The following is an 18606-nucleotide window of genomic DNA, read 5'->3' as shown; positions in this document are numbered from 1 at the left end:
TTTGAGAACATTACAATGAGATGCGGTTTCTGGAAAGGATGGATCCCACGGTATACTTGTGATATTCCTAACTCTTCCGATTCAATTCCCATCAAATCTTCTTAAATATGTTTACTTATATTTTAATTATATTTTAGATAATTAAAATGAATTTTTATAACTCTTTGGATAGTTTATTTTAGTGAAAAATGACTTTAACATCCAGAAAAATTAATTTTCTGGATTTATTTTAGAGAGAGAAAAATATTTATTGGTTTACTAAAATTCTTTTTATTTATCTAAAATTCATTTTGGGGTGTAGGGCCCATTGGAACTTTAGGCCCACTACGTTTGTCATGTCTAAATGTCATGTAGAAGTTTTGGTTGAGGATTTGGCCTTCACTCTCATGGGCACGTCCTCCACACACAAGAGACCACAAAGCTCTCCTGGCCAACAAACAACATCCCTGGGCATCTCTCCGACTTCGACCTCAACAAAGGACGACCCACATAAAACCTCAACACTAATGTTTATGCCCAGGGCTAAGGGTTTTGGACATGACTTTGGCCATAAATGGTCTAATCCTAGGTCAAGTCAAACGCATATACTTCCACTGAAGTGCATAATCCATTTTATTTACATGCTCTCTAAGCCTTTAAAAGCCACAATCCCCAACAAGTACATGTTGCACATGACCCAACACAAGATGTCCCAAACACCAAAGTAAAATGGATTTTTAGAATTTGTGCAATAAATAATCATAACTTTCAAACGATATATAGAATTGATGCAATTGGACCATTAACATGCCCTTAAATTCCCTACGAGCTACATACGTTTTAAGTCATTCCAGGTAAAGTTTGACTAGGGACAAATTTTGACTAAGTTTCTGATGGCATTCCAATAACTTAGGACCAAAGGGTGCATGGAAAAGCCTCTATGTGTAGTCTAGGGACTCTATTGTGGTCTGGGATGACAATTTCATGATCAAATTCAAGAACTGATCAAATTTCAGATGTCTACAGAGAATAACCATTCATGTTCAATAGCACAGCTTCATACTTCAATATCCAAATATTTAACCCATAAACAACATATTATTATTTTTAAATGGTGCCAATCCATTAAACCATCCACTCTTCTCTTTAAAGTTCTCTAAAACTACAATAGAAAATATAACCTCACAAACTCCATCATGATCTATTTAGTTGTAATATAAAAGAGTTCTCTTCCTTGAAATATTATACTTCCCAGTTAGGGGAATAACTTAAAGTGTTGTTCTAACCAATGTTAAAGAAGTCCAATTCAGCTGCCTAGATGACAGAGTGGACATCTAGGTGGGCATCCAATTCTGTTGGATGGGCATTCTAGGCACTACGATTGATGTTTGGGGGATTGAATTAGATACCAAAAACCCCAAATTGATATTACAAAACCCTACTCTTAGAAAAGGGGAAACATGAGTCTCAAAGTCAAATTAATATTCAATAAGTCTTAAACTAAAAATAAAAAAGTAAAATGAAAGGGACCCGTATCCTCAAAATCAAATTTCTACATCAGTTCATCACCACCAACAAACTGAATGTCACAACTCACAAATCACAACTTACATAACCAACAAAACACATAAGTCCAATTGTGTAAACAAAAACAATTCATCCAAATATGACGAACTCAAATTGGCAATTGAGTTTCATCATTAATACCAATAATGTCCACAGCGGTATCAATACATCTAATGCATCTAATGATGATGCCATGCCATCATCATCAAAGTCATCTCCAACATCCATACATTCTTTATATTCCACATTATCCTGTGAATCTGACTCCTCATCCCCTTCCCTCACTCTCTTCAATCTCTTCCCTCGAGATTGAGATCTCGTGGCCCCCATGTGGCCTATTAGTTATCCCATAAACTTGGCCCCAAGTCAAAGTCCCCTATGGGGAATAATCTATCATTTGCAGCTCGACCAGCCTCTCGCATGTACATCCAAATGTTGACAGTACCAGGCTCGATTACATCACATTATAGATATTGTTCCTTAAGCTTCTCATTATAATGAATGAAAACAAGGTCATTCAGCTCAAGTATGTTTCTCTTTTTTCTATGTATATATTATACAAAGCATGATGCATGATTAGAACTCAAAAAATCAAAATATAATATTAGTTGAACGGACAATCAATTAAATAAGTTAAGAAATACCAACTCAAAGGAACTAAAGTTATTATCACAACCAGATGAGCAGCATGTCAAGCTCATTATGCCTAGAGCCATCCTCTAGAAGTGATTAGAACTTTGTCAGTGATTGGTCCACCATGAACCTAAATTACAATATTTCATAAAAACAAATAGCGTATAAATAGTTTATAATTATAATCAGAAATCAAAGTAGATCTTAGAAGTTAGACTTACAGCCAAGCGCTCAAATCATGAATAAGCAAATTTTAAACTTACCACGAAAAAGTGTTTTTCTCTACCTTATTACCAATCATAGTTGCTTGGATCTTCTAAGATGGGGGTTGCTCCTGCTTCTGACGCTCAATCTGGCACTCCGAGACACAAGATCTCAATTCTGGGCATTTCCTTGATTTAGGGATCTCGATCCGGGAAATCGAGGGACTAGATCCTGAGCTAATGGGATACAAATCCATATGCCCAACATCATGGTTCCATGAGTAACTGGAACCACGATTCCATCAACTTGGAATAGATTATCTTCCACTTTGGGAGTGAGTTTCACCAACACATTGTCAGGTTCATACAAAATGAAGTATGGATCTCCAATTTTTATGACCTAAAAACTTTCTAAAGGCCATGATTTCCTATATATTTTAAAGTTTACAACTTTACACACCTTGTGAATCGTGACTTGTGAATAGTTGCAAAGCAAGGCAACAAGAGAGGGCAAGGAGAGAGGAAGAAGATGGAAGGAGATAGAAATGATATTGTATAGTGGTTCTAATCGAGGAATGAGGTCATGATCAATAGGCCTAACTTCCTTGGGGCTAGTTCATTGGGTCTTATCCACCTCTCAAAGAACTTCTATATCTTTGAGTGTCCGTCACCCGAATTGAACCACTCATGGGATAGCCTTATAGTTGATGGAATAACATCATCATCACCATCATCATCAGTTAAGCTTTATCCTAATTATTTGCAGTCGGCTACATGAATCATGCTCCTCCACTCATAGGTTCAGGATTCATGATAAAATGTGGTAAAGTTTTACACTGGCTGCCTACCTAACACAATCGACCTCCTTTACTCAGGCTTGGTATGGGTTAACGGAAAGTTTAAGGTCCTCACCCTTATTAGACCTAGGTGATGGAATAACATACATGCTTGGAAATGTGAGGGTCTCACTCATCTATATATCATTGAGACCTAGAAATCTTTGATGAAGGACAGTTATTGAGAATTATATGTGGCAATATCTTTCCTTTTTATCCCCCAACAGAAGAGCTTATCTATCGCAGTGTTTCTTTGTTGGAAACAATCTATTGCAGCATTCTTAAATATAAATTGTCAAGGAGGAATCAAATACAACCAATTGGTGCCAAAAATGAGGTCATGGGCATATGTAGGCAGGCCAATGTAGGTGTGAAATTTTTGTAATGGACCCACAAGTAATTTTGAGTGTGAAACTTGCTTAAATAATTGTTCAATTAAACTCGCAGCAGAACTAGAATACATGGATAAGTGATCTTTGGGAGCCTCGCCCCTAAGCTCAATGGACCACAATCCCATTCAGTTTAGCATTCACTCCTAGGCTGTTATGGAACACGCTCCTTTACTGTTAGTGTTCTTGATCATTTTACCTCACAATGCATGCACTCATTCCTTCAACTACGGATCTTCGAGCCTCCCTCACTCCCGCGTTCTTGTCTCCAATCCCAGAAGCTTCCCTCACACCCATTGCCGGTAACTATGTTAACAATTATGCACCAAGTGTCTCCATTGATAATGTTTACATGTCCAGCTCCCTCGACTCTCAGTCTTGTTCTTCTATACTAGGCATGACTCTCGTTAAGCACTTGTTGATTGTAGACATTAAACATCCCATAGTATCAATTTGAGGATTATCATAGAAATAAGCAGGGTTGAGATAATTCCCTGCTAGGTGAAGGGGCCTCTCTAACTGTGAGTTCCAATCTTCAAAATAGGATAATAATGTTTTTCATTATATCCAGAACTCTTCCTAGTTTCCTCCTTGGAAACCTTCCATTGCCTGGCAAAACCTCAACTAAAAGTTTGATGTGCTTGGAGGGTATGGACAACCACATTCTAAAACCTTTAGCAAAACCATCTCAGCCACTTTCTTCCCACTTGTTGTCCTGGCTTACTTGCTTTGAACCAACTCTTGAGACAAAAAATGGCCCTCAGCTTGCCTGTTAGGTTGAATTAGATTATAAAAACAAAAGAGAGGTGGCTAATCTAATCACCCTAGGCCTCACTAAGTCCTTGTCATTTGTGAAGCTCCTCATTATGGCCAACACCACATACGTGGTTGTATATGAATACCATGATAACTCTGGCTTTCTTAAGTGTTGAAACCATTGCTTTCATCTTGCTCAATGTTCAAAGAAGCGGATTCGACCCGCCTAGATGGCCAGGGGTCCTAGCCCCCAAGGTGGATAGGCAGGTGCCTGGATACCTTGCCTGCCCTAGGATATGGGGGTAAGGGGATGAGTTGAGAGAGGGACAGGATATATATATATATATATAGAGAGAGAGAGAGAGAGAGAGAGAGAAGCCATGTGGAATGAAGAGAGGGAGAGAGAGACCATTGTACTATTAATTTAAGTTGCTACATCTATTGTCATTATATCAATATTTCAATACATTTATGTTGTAGTTAAGCAAATGTACACAATGATACCATTTACTTTTGATATAAGAGGTCACAATTCTCATTGACTGTTAGATTTGAAATTGGGTGGTTGAGGATGCGTCATTGTTTGTGACACTTCTATCTATTGGATTTCAGATCCAATCACTAAAAGTGATTGTGATCTCCTTGTATAAAGATGGTCTCATAATATGCAATACCTATAATTAATTGTATTATATTAATAACTTTGTATTTTGGTATTTGATAGTTAATAATATATTAATGTATTAGTATTCTACTATCAATTGTATATCAGTGTTTAAAGAAACATCATTGACCCATTTATTAATGATATATTGGTACTGACAGCATTGACACACATATCAACAGTAATACATTAAAGCTCAATACATTTGTACTGTGGTTAATGGTACTATTAGTATTATATATTAACATTGTATATTATTATATTTGTGCTATTGTACCAGTAATATATTAAATTTTAAAGAAACACCATTGGCCTTTTATCAATAAAATATTCACAGACAGCAATGACACACAACAATAATATAAAATAACATCTTAATTTTTAAGAACATCGTTGACACTTGTATTAGTAAGATAGTGACATTGATGCGTATCACTTGCAAAAAAAATAAATATATTAATGTACATTATTAATGCATCTATACTATGGTACAAATATGGTACTCTATGGTGAATAATATATTAATAAATATTTGAACTAATAATACTACACTGCCACGATATTATTAACATATTTATAGTATAATATATGTTTACTATAGTTAGTAATACATTGATATATTTGTATTATGGTACTAATAATATATTACTAATTGTTATCTAATAATACAAAACCTTTTCCCTCATTTTTAGGGGGTAAAATTTCACAAAAAAAGACCCTTGGCTGAGTGCATCAAGTACAAATATTCAATTAATGAATAAAAATTCCATAAAAACATAGAAATATTATTAAAAATTTTAAAAATTTATATAGAAAATGGGCACACCAAAAATGGGCAATGACTGTTTATTAATTAGGCCTAAGAAGGGCGAGGACTTTAAACTTTCCTTTAACCCGTCCCAAGCCCGGGTAAAAGATGCGGATTGCATTAGGTAGGCTGCTAGCGTAAAACTTTGTCATATCTTTTCATGAATTCTGAACCTATGTTATATCAAGGGAAGAATGGGATTTAAGTTGCCGACCCCAATTGATGCAAATTGATGATCTGATACCAATTGATGCAAATTGATGTTCTGATACCAATTGATGCAAGGAGAAATAACACCAGAAAAAAATAAAAATAAACAAGAAAGGTTGAGAGAATATACTCTCTCTCAAGGTCTACAAGGGAATACACCCCAAAATAATCTCTTCACGAGACCAAATTTTATTAACTCATTCACCACCCACGTTTTACCCATTGTTGAAAAGATAAACCTCACGTTTTAATGTTATCCTATTTATACTCTTAAACTAACCATATTTAACCTTATCCTATTTACATTCCTAAACTAACTAACCCAATCCATAAATATTAAGTCACGTACAAACTCAATGCCCACCTATCCCTGCGTACCTCCTAATTTAAAAGATAAACTCAAAAAAAAATTAATAATAATAAAATTATAATTTGAATTTTGAATTGTTTTTTTCACTGCATCATTCTCCCGGGATTGTGAGAAGCTCAACCTCGAGCTTATCGAACTCATATCTTTTAGGAACTTTCTCAAAAGTTGGTGATGAAGTCCCACCATGAGCTTCCAAGAGTAATTGTTGACTACGAGCTTGGGTTAATTATTCCTAACTAGCGATGGATCCAGCTCCAAAGAAGCACCATATCCAATAGATGAACACTTTTGACCATGAAATTTTGGGAGATCTATTTTAATATCAAAATCTCGTTCTTGCTCTATAGGATGTGGATTTATCCTGTAAATTTCTTCATTACGCTTGAAATCAACATTCTCGATTTGTTGTGGAATTACTGGTACAAGATGAATGTGGCTACGAGCACCTTCTTCACAATGAAGATTGCTCTCTAACCGCTTCACAATGAAGATTGTTCTCTAACCGCTGCAACCTCTGATCCAACCGTTGCATCTCCTGCGTACTTCAGTTTGAAAATCCTCTAGGGCTTTAGTCAAAATTTCTCCCCAACGATCATCCATAGTCAGAGCAGGATTAGCTTGATTCACGGCCATGTAAACTCTGGACGCTTTTGGTGGCATTGTAAACTCTGGACCTAACTTGCACTTAATCTAACTTGCTCTGGATCTGACGTATTTAACCTTATCCTATTTACATTCCTAAACTACCTAACCCAATCCATAAATATCAACTCACGCACAAACTCAATGCCCACCTATCCCTGCGCACCTCCTAATTTAAAAGATAAACTCAAAAAAATAATAATAATAATAAAATTGTAATTTGAATTTTGAATTTCTTTGTTTCACTGCATCACCAATTAATTGGGATAAGGCTTGGACGATGATGATGATGACGACGACTATTTATTAACTAAATTATGTCTATTTAAGTAATAGTATATTTCAAGGTCTAAAAAAATAGATCGGCGACCCGGATCGGTCACCCCAAAGACCATGGCGGATCAGTGGATCAACAATCCGAATTGGAGAATCAGTCGAATCGGCGGATTTTGGCCCAAAAATATTTCAAAAAATCATTAAAAATCTCTAAATAAAGTGTTTTTTGAGTTTCTAAAAAAAAAATTGGAGTGGTGCATTTATATACTTTCATTACTTCGTAAAAATACGTGAATTCTGAGACGTCATTTTCCTGTCTGGATGTCTATTAACCATTCATTTATATCATTCAAAAAACGAGCCTATAATAATCAAGGATATAAATACGATATCATTCTACACAAAGGAATTAAACATACATGCACAAAATTTAAAAAAACAGCACACTATAAATCTACACAAAGGAATAAGACATCCATGCACAAAATTTTAAAAAATAGGACACTATCATTCTACTCGAAGGAATTAAACACGTATGCACAAAATTTAAAAAATAGGACACTATAATTCTATACAAAGGAATTAAACATACATTCAGAAAATTCAAAAAAATAGGACACAATAATTCTAGACACATGAATTAAACATACATGCATAAAATTTTAAAAACTAGCACACTTTAATTCTACACAAAAGATTTACATTCTCAACTCTCATGAAATTTAAAAAAATAACAATGCAAAAAATTTGCATTTTATTGCATTAAAAAAATTGATAATAAAATTGAATAAAAGCAAGTTTTTTCCCATGAAAATTATTAAATCATGACATAAAATTGAATATAATTACAAAAAATCGAAAAAAATTGTATTCTTATACTGTACGTATCAAGAGCATATATTTGTAAAAATCCCCAATTTTATTCAGGAAAATCATTTAAAAATAATTACTCAAAAAATCCTCGATTGTATCCATACGTATCTTGCAAAATTGACCTAGAATTCACATTTAATCAGACAAATAAAGTTTATGATCTTGTGAAGAAAATTATTTGCTTCAAAACGTCCCAAAATTTACAGAAAATAGTTCAAAATCGAGGCCCTAATTGAAAAAATAGTGGCTCCAAAACGCCGTGAAAACCACAATGAAATTCATAAAAAACTTCATAAAAAAAAAAAATGAAATGATAAATCATGGTACGGATGGATCTGTGAATTGAAACAATGAAGATCAAAATACATACCTCAATTTGACTTAAATCGACCGAATTTGATTGAAAATCAGATCATGTTCAAGCTTTTCGGGAACGTGTGAATAACACAATTTCTTGAAAAATCGACCTACAATCCTTGTTTAATCAAACAAATAAGCTCCACAATCTTCTGAAGAACACGATTTTCTTCAAAATGCCTCAAATTTGACACAGAATAGATTAAACTCTGGCAAGAAATCCAAAGACTGGCAGATTTTCAAGAAGCCGTGAAAAAACCATCAAAAATGGGGTGGAAAATTCGTGATGTTGATTTCAATCCTTTGATCAAAGTTTTATAATCAAACAAACACTTGATTGATGCTCAATTAGTGTAACAAAAATCGGGCGGTTCAAATTCTAACCGCTCGGTTAGACCCAATTAAATCGGAACCGGCCAGTTCTAGATTCGGCTGGTTTTGGTGAATTGGCTAGGTATTTTAAAAATAATTCAAAAAAATTTACATAAATCCCAAAAAAAAGGGATTTTGTTTGCAATGCATTTTTAAATTTTTTCATCATTTTTGTAATGATTGGACATTGTTTTGGACATTAGTTCTTATTTTTATATTTTCCCCTCTTTTTTGGAAAATGTCAAAAATACCTTTGGGAACAAATCTATTCTTTAAAATCCATTTTTTTTTTCATTAATTTTCAACTTCATTTGGATGTGCTTTGTTTAATCATGCTTTAAATATTTTTTTATATTTTATTACATTTTTTTTGTAGTACTTTTTTACCACTCGAGACTTGCCGGGTTAGGTCAGTTGAACTGGTGGGTTTACCAGTTAGGCTAGTTGAACCGCTTCCTGCCCCATGTCCGAATAACCATTCCGGTTCGATTTTTCCTACACTGTGCTCAACAATGCTCTGAACCAGTATTTAAAAATTTGGTGCCCCGATCCGGAATCAAGCGATCCGGATCAGAATCGGTTGGACCCTCTCGGATCTTGCCATAAAAAGGATCCGGCCGATTTGCTACAGTAAATGGCACGTATGACGTCATGGATCGGTGCATGACGCAAGAGATCGGCAATTCGCTATCGTGAATCGTTGAGTCCCACCGAGTTCGTAAAACTAGGGCATGTTTGAAAAAATAAAATAAACTAAGGGCATTAGCCCATCACAGATGGCCCCCCAACCTAATATACACCCGCACTTGCTTTTAAGCGTGCACGCAATTAGCCTATTGCGCAAGCTTTTATAGAGGAAAAAGTGAATCTCATTGTTCAATGTGGGACTAATCGTCCCATTCACCTTTTTGCACCAGGTTGAATAATCAAAACTCTCAATCATAGCTTCTATGCATCTGTGCATGTTGTGAATGCTGAATTTTCTTGTAGCATGTTGCGTGCTGTCCGCACTACCATATTAAATGGTTTTTCATTTTTTTGGAAGCGTGTTGTTGAGAGACCGAGGGATCCAATCCTCTCGACTTCAAAACTTTATTTAGGAGATTTTGTTAGCTACTACATCTTTTTAAAAAAAAAAACTCAGCCGCTTTTTTTAATGTCATAACATTGAAATTTAGAAGGGCTTTTATTTTTGTTTTTAATCATATGTTATGGAAGCATCTCCTAATAATTATTTAATCATATTATTATAATATTATAATTAATAAGTACATTGATAACCAAATATTGTATTTTATTAATTAATTTATTTGTATTATAAATTATGTAATATCCTATTTTTTCTTAGATTTATAGTGATTTTTTGAAAAAAAATTGGAACAAAAATTGAAAAAAAAATTTTTTGAACAAAAATTGCCAATTCGGCCGATTCTTCGATCCAATCCACCGATCCGACACGGGTATGGGTGTGAACAATTCGGGTTACCGATCCGCTTTTTTAAATATTGCTCCTATCAAAGCTGCAAATGATCCAAAAGCCTAAGAAAAAGAACCTACGACAAAATAGTGAAAAAGGTTGTGAAAAGGGGGGACTCGGCAATTCCCTACAATGAATCGCTGATACGGCAAGGGAAAAATTGTATTTTGTGGAAGGAATCGCCTGGATCTCGATATATTTAGGGACCTGGATTGTCGTGACCTATACCCGTTCCGCATCGGAACGTCGATTTTTTAAATGGTGGTTTTTTTATATTCCTTTGAAGTGTAGATTATGCAGCAAAAATCCAACAAAATATAATTAAAAAAACTATTATGATGCAGCACATCCTGATAACTGGTAGATTTAAAGGAAGATGACTTTTTTATTGATAACATTATGCTTTATATATAGTTTCACATTTCACAACATCCAAAAGCGTAACAAGCTTCTTTATTTGCAATCTTAAACTTTACATTTAAAAGCATTAGAGAGAGAGAGCGATTCCATCACAACGAAGAACCAAATGAATCTTCTCCGCGTCTTGTAGCCCCTTCAAGTGGACAGGAGCAATCCCTAAAAAGTGGGGACCAAGATCCTATGGAGATCCCTATCTGGAGGGCTAGGGGAAGATTTCGACACAAGGTAAAGACCTTGTTTGGGAGATCCCCGTAACTATAGTCCAATATTCTAGCACCTGCTATATTGATTGCAAAGATGACTACAACCACCTAAACTACATAACTCTTCTGCACTTCCTTAATGCATTTTTCCACAAAATAGAGAAAAAACTGTGTTGTGCATGATGTTTGATGCATCAATGGACCTCAAAAACATTGTCCCCATTTGACAATTCACCATCAAATTCATAATATGTTTTTGCCTCTTGGTCCATGAGCCAATTACTATGGTGATCCCATGTCTACTGCCGGCATCATTAAGTGCCTTGAAATGATCACGGGCGACTAGCTCCTCTTTTAGTAGGGGCTCCTTAAGTTCATATGGTCTAGGAAGCACATGTCCAAACCCATATTGCGCCACGCCTTCCATGATGACCCGGAAGCACTTCAAGTTGGCGGCATGGAATAGGATCCTTTTCCTTTGGTTCTTTCTTGAAGTGATTCTATACAATTGTTTGCCCATTTTTTCAAATGACAATCTTGGGTTTTTTTTTCCTTTTTTTCCCTTTTTTTCCCTTTTTTTGGAAGGGGGAGGGGAGGGGTAAGAATCCATGTCTCGTTGATCAAGGCCCTCTCTTGCCAACTCCAACGGCTACAACTAGACCCCATTCTTGAACATACATTTCTTTTATTTCTTCCCAACTATCGACCAGTCTAGTGAAAGCATCAAGCCTTTTTTACTGCTTCTTTTTCTTTTGAACCCCCTCTGAATGTTCTAAAATCTCTCTCCTAACTTCTGTGGGAGGGACTTCAGTACAAGGGGTTACATCCCCTCGAATGCTCATCAAATGTTTCTATTATCCATTTCGGATAAGGCTCTAACGATGATGATGATGATTCAACTTTATTAAGTATAGTGTAAGTATTACAAAAAGAAAAATAAAATGAAAACTTTATTTTTGAAAAAATCATTATTGTGGAGTATGATGAAGACAATAAGAAGTACATTTTAATTTAAACATCAAAAGGATGATGCAAAACTCAAGAATTTACTATTTACTTATGTACTTATAGAACTCGAGTAAGTATAGGATGTAACACTAAACTAAATACTAAAATTTGAAAAATTAAAAACCCAACCAAGAGAAATATTCAGTAATTTAATCAAAGGATTCAAAAGAATCAAAGCTATAAAAAGTTCACAAAATGATAATCCACTTGCTGCCATGGTGAAAATAGTCGCCAATGAATTAAAGAGAATCATCAAAAAATGGAAAAGGGGCAATAAAGTAGAGAATAAATGAAAGAGAAAGGACTTAAAGAAAGGGCACATTTAGAGAGAACAGAGCTAGAGAGACAAAGACCATGATTAGAGAGAACATATAGAGAGAGAGAGAGAGCTAGAGAGAAAGGGTACTATTAGAGAGGGGAGTTAGAGAGAAAATGCATGATTAGAGAAAGAAAGGAGTCAAAGAAAGTTAAAGAGAAGAGGCATAATTAGAGAGAGAATATTTAGGGGGATAATAGGTACCACTAGAGAGAAATGACACAGTTAGAGAGAAAAGAGTTTGAGAGAGAGAGGCATTAGAGAGAGATAGGACACATTTAGAGTGAGAAAGGAGTTAGAGAGCAGGGCACAAGAGAAGAGTTAAAGGTAGGAAAGGCATGGTTAGAGAGAGGATTCGAGACAGAGAAATAGCATGGTTAAAGAGAGAAATGTGTCAAGAGTTAGAAAGAGAAACAGAAAGGACACGGGAAGCAAAAAGAGAAGGTGACAGGCGAACTTCCTAAAAATAGGTTAAACGAACTTCCATTGCTGGATGGAAGCTGCAGATTCTCATTTTTTGAGAAGCCAGTTTCCTATAGCACTTCATGTCATCAAACAAGTGCTATAATAAACAGGAACTTACAGCTTCTGGAGCTGGAACTTAGAATTATCAAACCTGCCCTTATTGTCCTTTTCCAATCATAAGACACATGTAAGACCAATAAAGTACAAAAAAAAATCCATTTTAATTAAGTTTAATGACATTTTATTAAGAATGGTTATCCAATCTTAATAGAATACCAATGAACAAAACCAAAAAACACTCTTGAATATCTGTAACAAATGGAAAGCTAAACTTGAAATATATATATATAGGAACAAAAACCAAATATGAAAAAAGAAACAAATCAAAACACCCAATATTCATAAAAACCAAACCCAAAAAAAAAAATTTAAATACACTAACCTTTCAGGTTGCAATTGATCTTGGCCCAAATCAGTTGTCATTGGTTGCCAAAAGTACTCCGTCACGACTACTTTGAGCCACAAAAGAGTTTAGGGTTGAATGCTTTTTTATTACACAAGTAATCGAAAAGTTCTAAAATAATTTAATGCTGTAATCTTTAAAAAAAACTCAAAAATCAAGTATTTTGGAAGTCTCTCTCTGTAAGTACAAAATAGGCCTGAGGGGGTGGAATGTCCCCAAAACCCTTTTCCCCCTTTTCAAGGGGAAAATTGCATTTTTACCCTTAGTGGAGGGCATTATTCCACCCACTTGCCAGGGCATAGAAGTGCCAACTAGGCGGTAGCCAACGCATAGTCAGCCCCTCGAGAGCTTAGGCGGGTATCTAGGCACATCACTGCCTCAGACCCACCTCAGGCACTTCGCCTTGACCATGTGTTCTGACTGCCTAGCCAGCCCAGCCCAGCAAACCAGGCTGCCAAATTTTCAAACCTTGATTCTCACACTGCATCAATTGGGCATCAACGTGACATGGTTAAGGAGCTAAAACTTGAATCCTTAAGCATAATGGGGGGCTTAAATGATTTAGCATAATGGGCAAAAGATTCACATTCATATATTTCAAGAAGATGAACATATATTGTGAAAAATCATCTAAAGTAGAAAATTGCATTATATGCCAGAGTACTAGAAAATCAGGGAAACAGCTGATCCCACTCGTAACAAATTATGCCATGTTTTGCATCATGTATCCAACAATTATCTTCAATAAACATAACATTTACAAAGGAAAGATAGAATGATACACATTCATCTGCAAAGAGCACTCAGCTTTGTTACCACTTACACATTTTACAAATAGTATACTGTTAATAAAATAAAACATATACAGTTGCAGTGGATGATCGACTATTAATTACAACAAAGAACAATTTCTAATGCGAAATTACCAGCATATCATCATAATAAGTATGAGTCAAAAAAAGAAAAGTGAAATAGATCGTTGATTCAGGAAAATGAATGATAATTATCCATAACAGATTTACTTTCAGGATGAAGAGAGAAAAAATCACACCAAAAAAACAAAAATCAAGCCTTAGGCTCCATGTCCTTGGGGTAAAAGATTTCATCACCCTCTCGCACAGATTGATGCTGTAAATGACATTTTGGTCCAAAATACACTCATAAAACTTCTTCGAGAAAAAAATAAAAAAGCAGCACAGGCAATTGGTAGACAAAAAAAATTCACAAGCAACCACAGTTGTAATTAAGTACTCTTGCAAGCTACTTTGAGGCTCCAATCCCCCGCCCCACCTACCCAAACTTCTTGCAGCACCCACCAAAAGCTCAATGTTCACCTTTTTTTCACATTTTTCTTTGTGTTTATAGAAGGGCAAGGAGAATAAAAATCAACCAGACTAATAATACTGAAAACATCAATTACCAAATGGGGGGGTTCCACTAGACTCCTTTTTTGGTTTTTGGGTGATGTTTCTTTTGGTTGCATTCCATACAACTTGGGGTAAATTTACTACTCATCACAATCTATCAACAGAAAGCACACACAAACAGTATGGATTGGGCATGAATTTTACATCTGTAACGCGGGAGAATATGAATTGCGCAGTTCATAGATGCTTGAAGTTTCATCTTAATGCAAGAGCGCAAGTTAGACTGCCTAAGGCACAGCTTCATGTTCAAGCCACCTAGGAATTGGCTATATGGAATTCCAAAACTTAGGAATGGCATCTAGTTACTGGATTTGTGCCTCTACCGAAGCATGAACCTGAAGCATGAGGCCCATCAACCTTTTGACCATTTCCAATTCATCATATTTACATAAAATTTATCCAAGACATAGTTACCAAGATTGGGATCAAATTAAAGTTGGATTAGGGATCGGGACCATGGAATCTTGAACAAACAAAAAGCCCCCTAAGGTAGGGATCATTGTCCTTACACATGAAATCAAGGGATCTTGATCCTAATAAGTGGGGGATCTAGATCCACACTTAATCGGGGTTGAATGATAAATTGTTCAGGACTGAGCTCCTTCTAGTTAAAAAGTGGAGCCCAAGAGCAATTAACTAGTTGATGCAAATAAAAAAGTGCTTTTTTAAAAAAAAATTATATTTTTTGGACTTAGAAAATACGTTATTTGGATTTTTAGTTTTCTTTAAGGTTATTCTTGTCATTTTTTAGTTGCAGTGATTAAAGGGGTAGAATTGGCAGTTTAGCTTCTTTTCTTAAAAAAAAGATGGATATGAATAGGGATTAGCATGGTTGGGTTCGTTAGGATATGTTAAACTTGTTTTTAACAGAAAGGAGAGATAGAATTTAGTTTGTTATTTTTATTTTATTTTAAGTTATTATTCATTATAAGTTTGTATTTAAAGGGAAGAGGTCCCTTATTTGTAGATAGATGGTGATTGGAAAATAGAGAAAGCGATTTCATCTTGTGAAAAGATCTTGGGGTGGACTCCCTTGCAGACCTGAGAGAGGGTTTAATCTCATAACCTTTTCAATTTAATTTTTTTATTTTTATGATTTATTATTTTTCTCCCTACATCAGTTGGTCTCAGAACAAAGAAGATCCAACCATCGCAATGCCACCGAAATGTAATCCTGATATGGATGATCACATGGGATATACTTTAGAAAATCTAACCAAAGTCATACAAGACGTTCGAAGCAACGTTCATGAAATGAATTAGCAGTTGCAACAGTTGCATAATATTATTATTCAAGATGAGGGTGCTTGCAACCATGAAAATCCAACTCCAAATTTTTCCATAGAGATGACTCGAGGTCCACACTAACTTGGGGTGCCGAACCTGAATGTGACAATCACATCGTGATGCAAGAAGCACGATTTGAGGAGCATCCACATGATTTTGGTATTCAGCTTGATCTTCTTGAGTTTTATCAGGAACTTGAAAAAGAAATCACAATTGAGCTTGAGATCTCAGTGTTTTACTTCAAGATGAGCACAAAGTATTTGATGAATTGGTTTATGCAAAAGTGCTGAGGCGTATGATTGGACTACATCACCAATTATTCGATTGGCTTTTGAAGGATGTAAGCTCGAGGTCGAGCTTCTCCCAATCTCGGGAGAATGATGCAAATAAAAAAGTGATTCTTTTGATTTTTTTTATTTTTATATTTTTTAGGACTTAAAAAATATGTTATTTGGATTTTTAGTCTTCTTTAGGGCTATTCTTGTCTTGTTGTAGTTGTACAGATTTAAAGGGTAGAATTGAATTTTTTTTATTTTTTTTTAAGATGGATATTGATAGGGATTAGCACGGTTGGGTTGGTTAGGATAGGTTAGATTTGTTTCTAAGAGATAAGGGAGAGATAGAATTTAGTTTGTTATTTTTATTTATTTTTAGCTTATTCCTTATAAGTTTGTATTTAAAGGGAAGAGATCCCTTCTTTGTAGAGAGATGGTGATTGGCATATAGAGAAAGTGCTTTGATCTTGTGAAAAGATCTTGGGGTGGACTCCCTTGCAAACCCTAAGAGATAGTATAATCTCTCAACCTTCTTTTTTTTTTTTTTTTTTTTTTGATTTATTATTTTTCTCTCTGCATCATTAGTATAAAATTCCACATTGTATTACAATAACACATTGTAATACAATATTACATTGCTACACTATACTACAATACATGCTATTATACTACATTCTAGTACAATACAACTATTAAAATATATGTTTAAATATACTATGTTAAACTACAATATTGTGTTATATTATAGTCTAATATACAACTAGAATACTATAGACAACTATTAATATATACTATAGCATACTATGTGGTATATTATATTCAAGTATACAATTAGAATGCTCCATTATATGCTAGTATACCATATGTTATTATATTTAAATCTACTATATACAATTATATATTGTGTTCCATACTATATACTGTACACTATACCAGACTATACTGCTATATTATATTATAATAGTAGGAAATTAGATTTCTTGTAAATAAGGATGATCCCAAATAGGAAAAATCGAGATTCGAAGGTGCAAGATCCTCTTCTTCACATAATAGGATTAGGATTTCAGAGCAGAATCAAACCCTTAGTAGGGGGATTATGGTAATTAAGATCTAATACTAAGCATTGTAGATTATTGCTACCAACATTGATCGAGGACATAGCTAGGTCAACTTGGACTCGGTTGAGTTACTCATCCTCAGCAGGGTGCTGAGGCAAGTATCAATGCCAACATCGGGGGAGATTGCTAATGTACGATGCTCATGTGAGTACTATAGAGACTCGCCCGAGTACTGTAGAACTCATGGGTAACCCAGTCTAACTTGCCCCAGTTCTATAGTACTCGAGCAAATCGCTATAGTACTCACCTAAGAAATGTTCGCTGTTGAACAAAAAAGGGGAGTGGAAATCTGCCTGTTTTTCATTTTTTAATGCTGAAGCCCCAAACCCCATATTTTCATCCAAAATTTTAACTTAAGCTTTTTATTTTACAAGAACTACCTATTCAAAGTCTTAGATTCTAGGGAAAATACTCGATTTCATGTGTTTTGTAGGGAAAAGATTTTGGCAAGTTCTCAACCCGATTTTGAAAATTTTCGATTTCTTCAAAATAGAGGGTCAATCTTTGAAGAAAATCAAAACCTAACCCTAAATTTTTCTTGATTCTGTTAATTTTCCAATTATTTATACGTTTCTATTCTTGGGATCTTTCTCCCTTTTCCTTATTTTCCCTAGCCCTTTGTGTACTTGGGCAAGACTCAAACAAGTATTCTCCGACTTGGCCAAGTAATTTGGTAAGGGCAGAGGCAAAGTTCAGAGCCCAAGTCGAGTTTCTTAATATTGGTTACCAATGTATCTTCTACATCCAGTGCCAAATATCATGCTATAGACAACAGTAGTAATGGAAAACATTCCCACACCACAAGCTTCTCCCAATATGCTATTATACAACCTTGATAGTTGTATCAAATGTATTACTTCTAATATTTCAATATTTGATGTACGTTGAAAGTGAAGAAATCTAAACAAACGTGCAAATTGGCTTCATGCTAGAAAAAAAAATAATATCACCCAAACTTTTATATACATGGTAGTCAAATAGGGGAAAAAAATATTTCTCTCAAAAAAAATCATCTTACCTGCTTTTATGATGCTTATAATGATCAGTTTTGTAGACCCATTCAACAACAAACAAGGCCTGCATCCAATTGCCAACAGCTCCAAGTCCTTCAATGATTTTAAGTAGATTGTCTTCAGTGAAAACTATGTTTGTATTACTCATTAACCTTGAAAACTTCCAATTCCGTTTGCTAAGGTTCAAAACATTCAGCCTA

General features: G+C 35.0%; 1 protein-coding gene across 9 annotated transcripts in view; it reads right to left on the bottom strand.

Annotated features, from left to right (window-relative positions):
- Nucleotides 1–18606, bottom strand: part of DG1 (Tetratricopeptide repeat (TPR)-like superfamily protein) — a 53188-nt gene that overhangs the window by 33197 nt on the left and 1385 nt on the right. For all 9 annotated transcript variants that reach the window (XR_016046274.1, XR_016046276.1, XR_016046275.1 and 6 more), the window contains exon 2: nt 18412–18603. Coding sequence is in view for 3 of the 9 variants with exons in the window: in XM_006841053.4 (XP_006841116.1) it covers nt 18412–18603 (192 nt within the window). In the remaining 6 variants the exon portion in view is untranslated. The remainder of the gene's footprint in view (nt 1–18411; nt 18604–18606) is intronic.

The sequence above is a fragment of the Amborella trichopoda genome, chromosome 12 (assembly GCF_054954075.1).
Source record: "Amborella trichopoda isolate Santa Cruz 75 chromosome 12, AtrichopodaSantaCruz75HAP2 v2.0, whole genome shotgun sequence".
NCBI lineage: Eukaryota > Viridiplantae > Streptophyta > Magnoliopsida > Amborellales > Amborellaceae > Amborella > Amborella trichopoda.
This window is presented reverse-complemented; position numbering and strand designations above follow the sequence as displayed.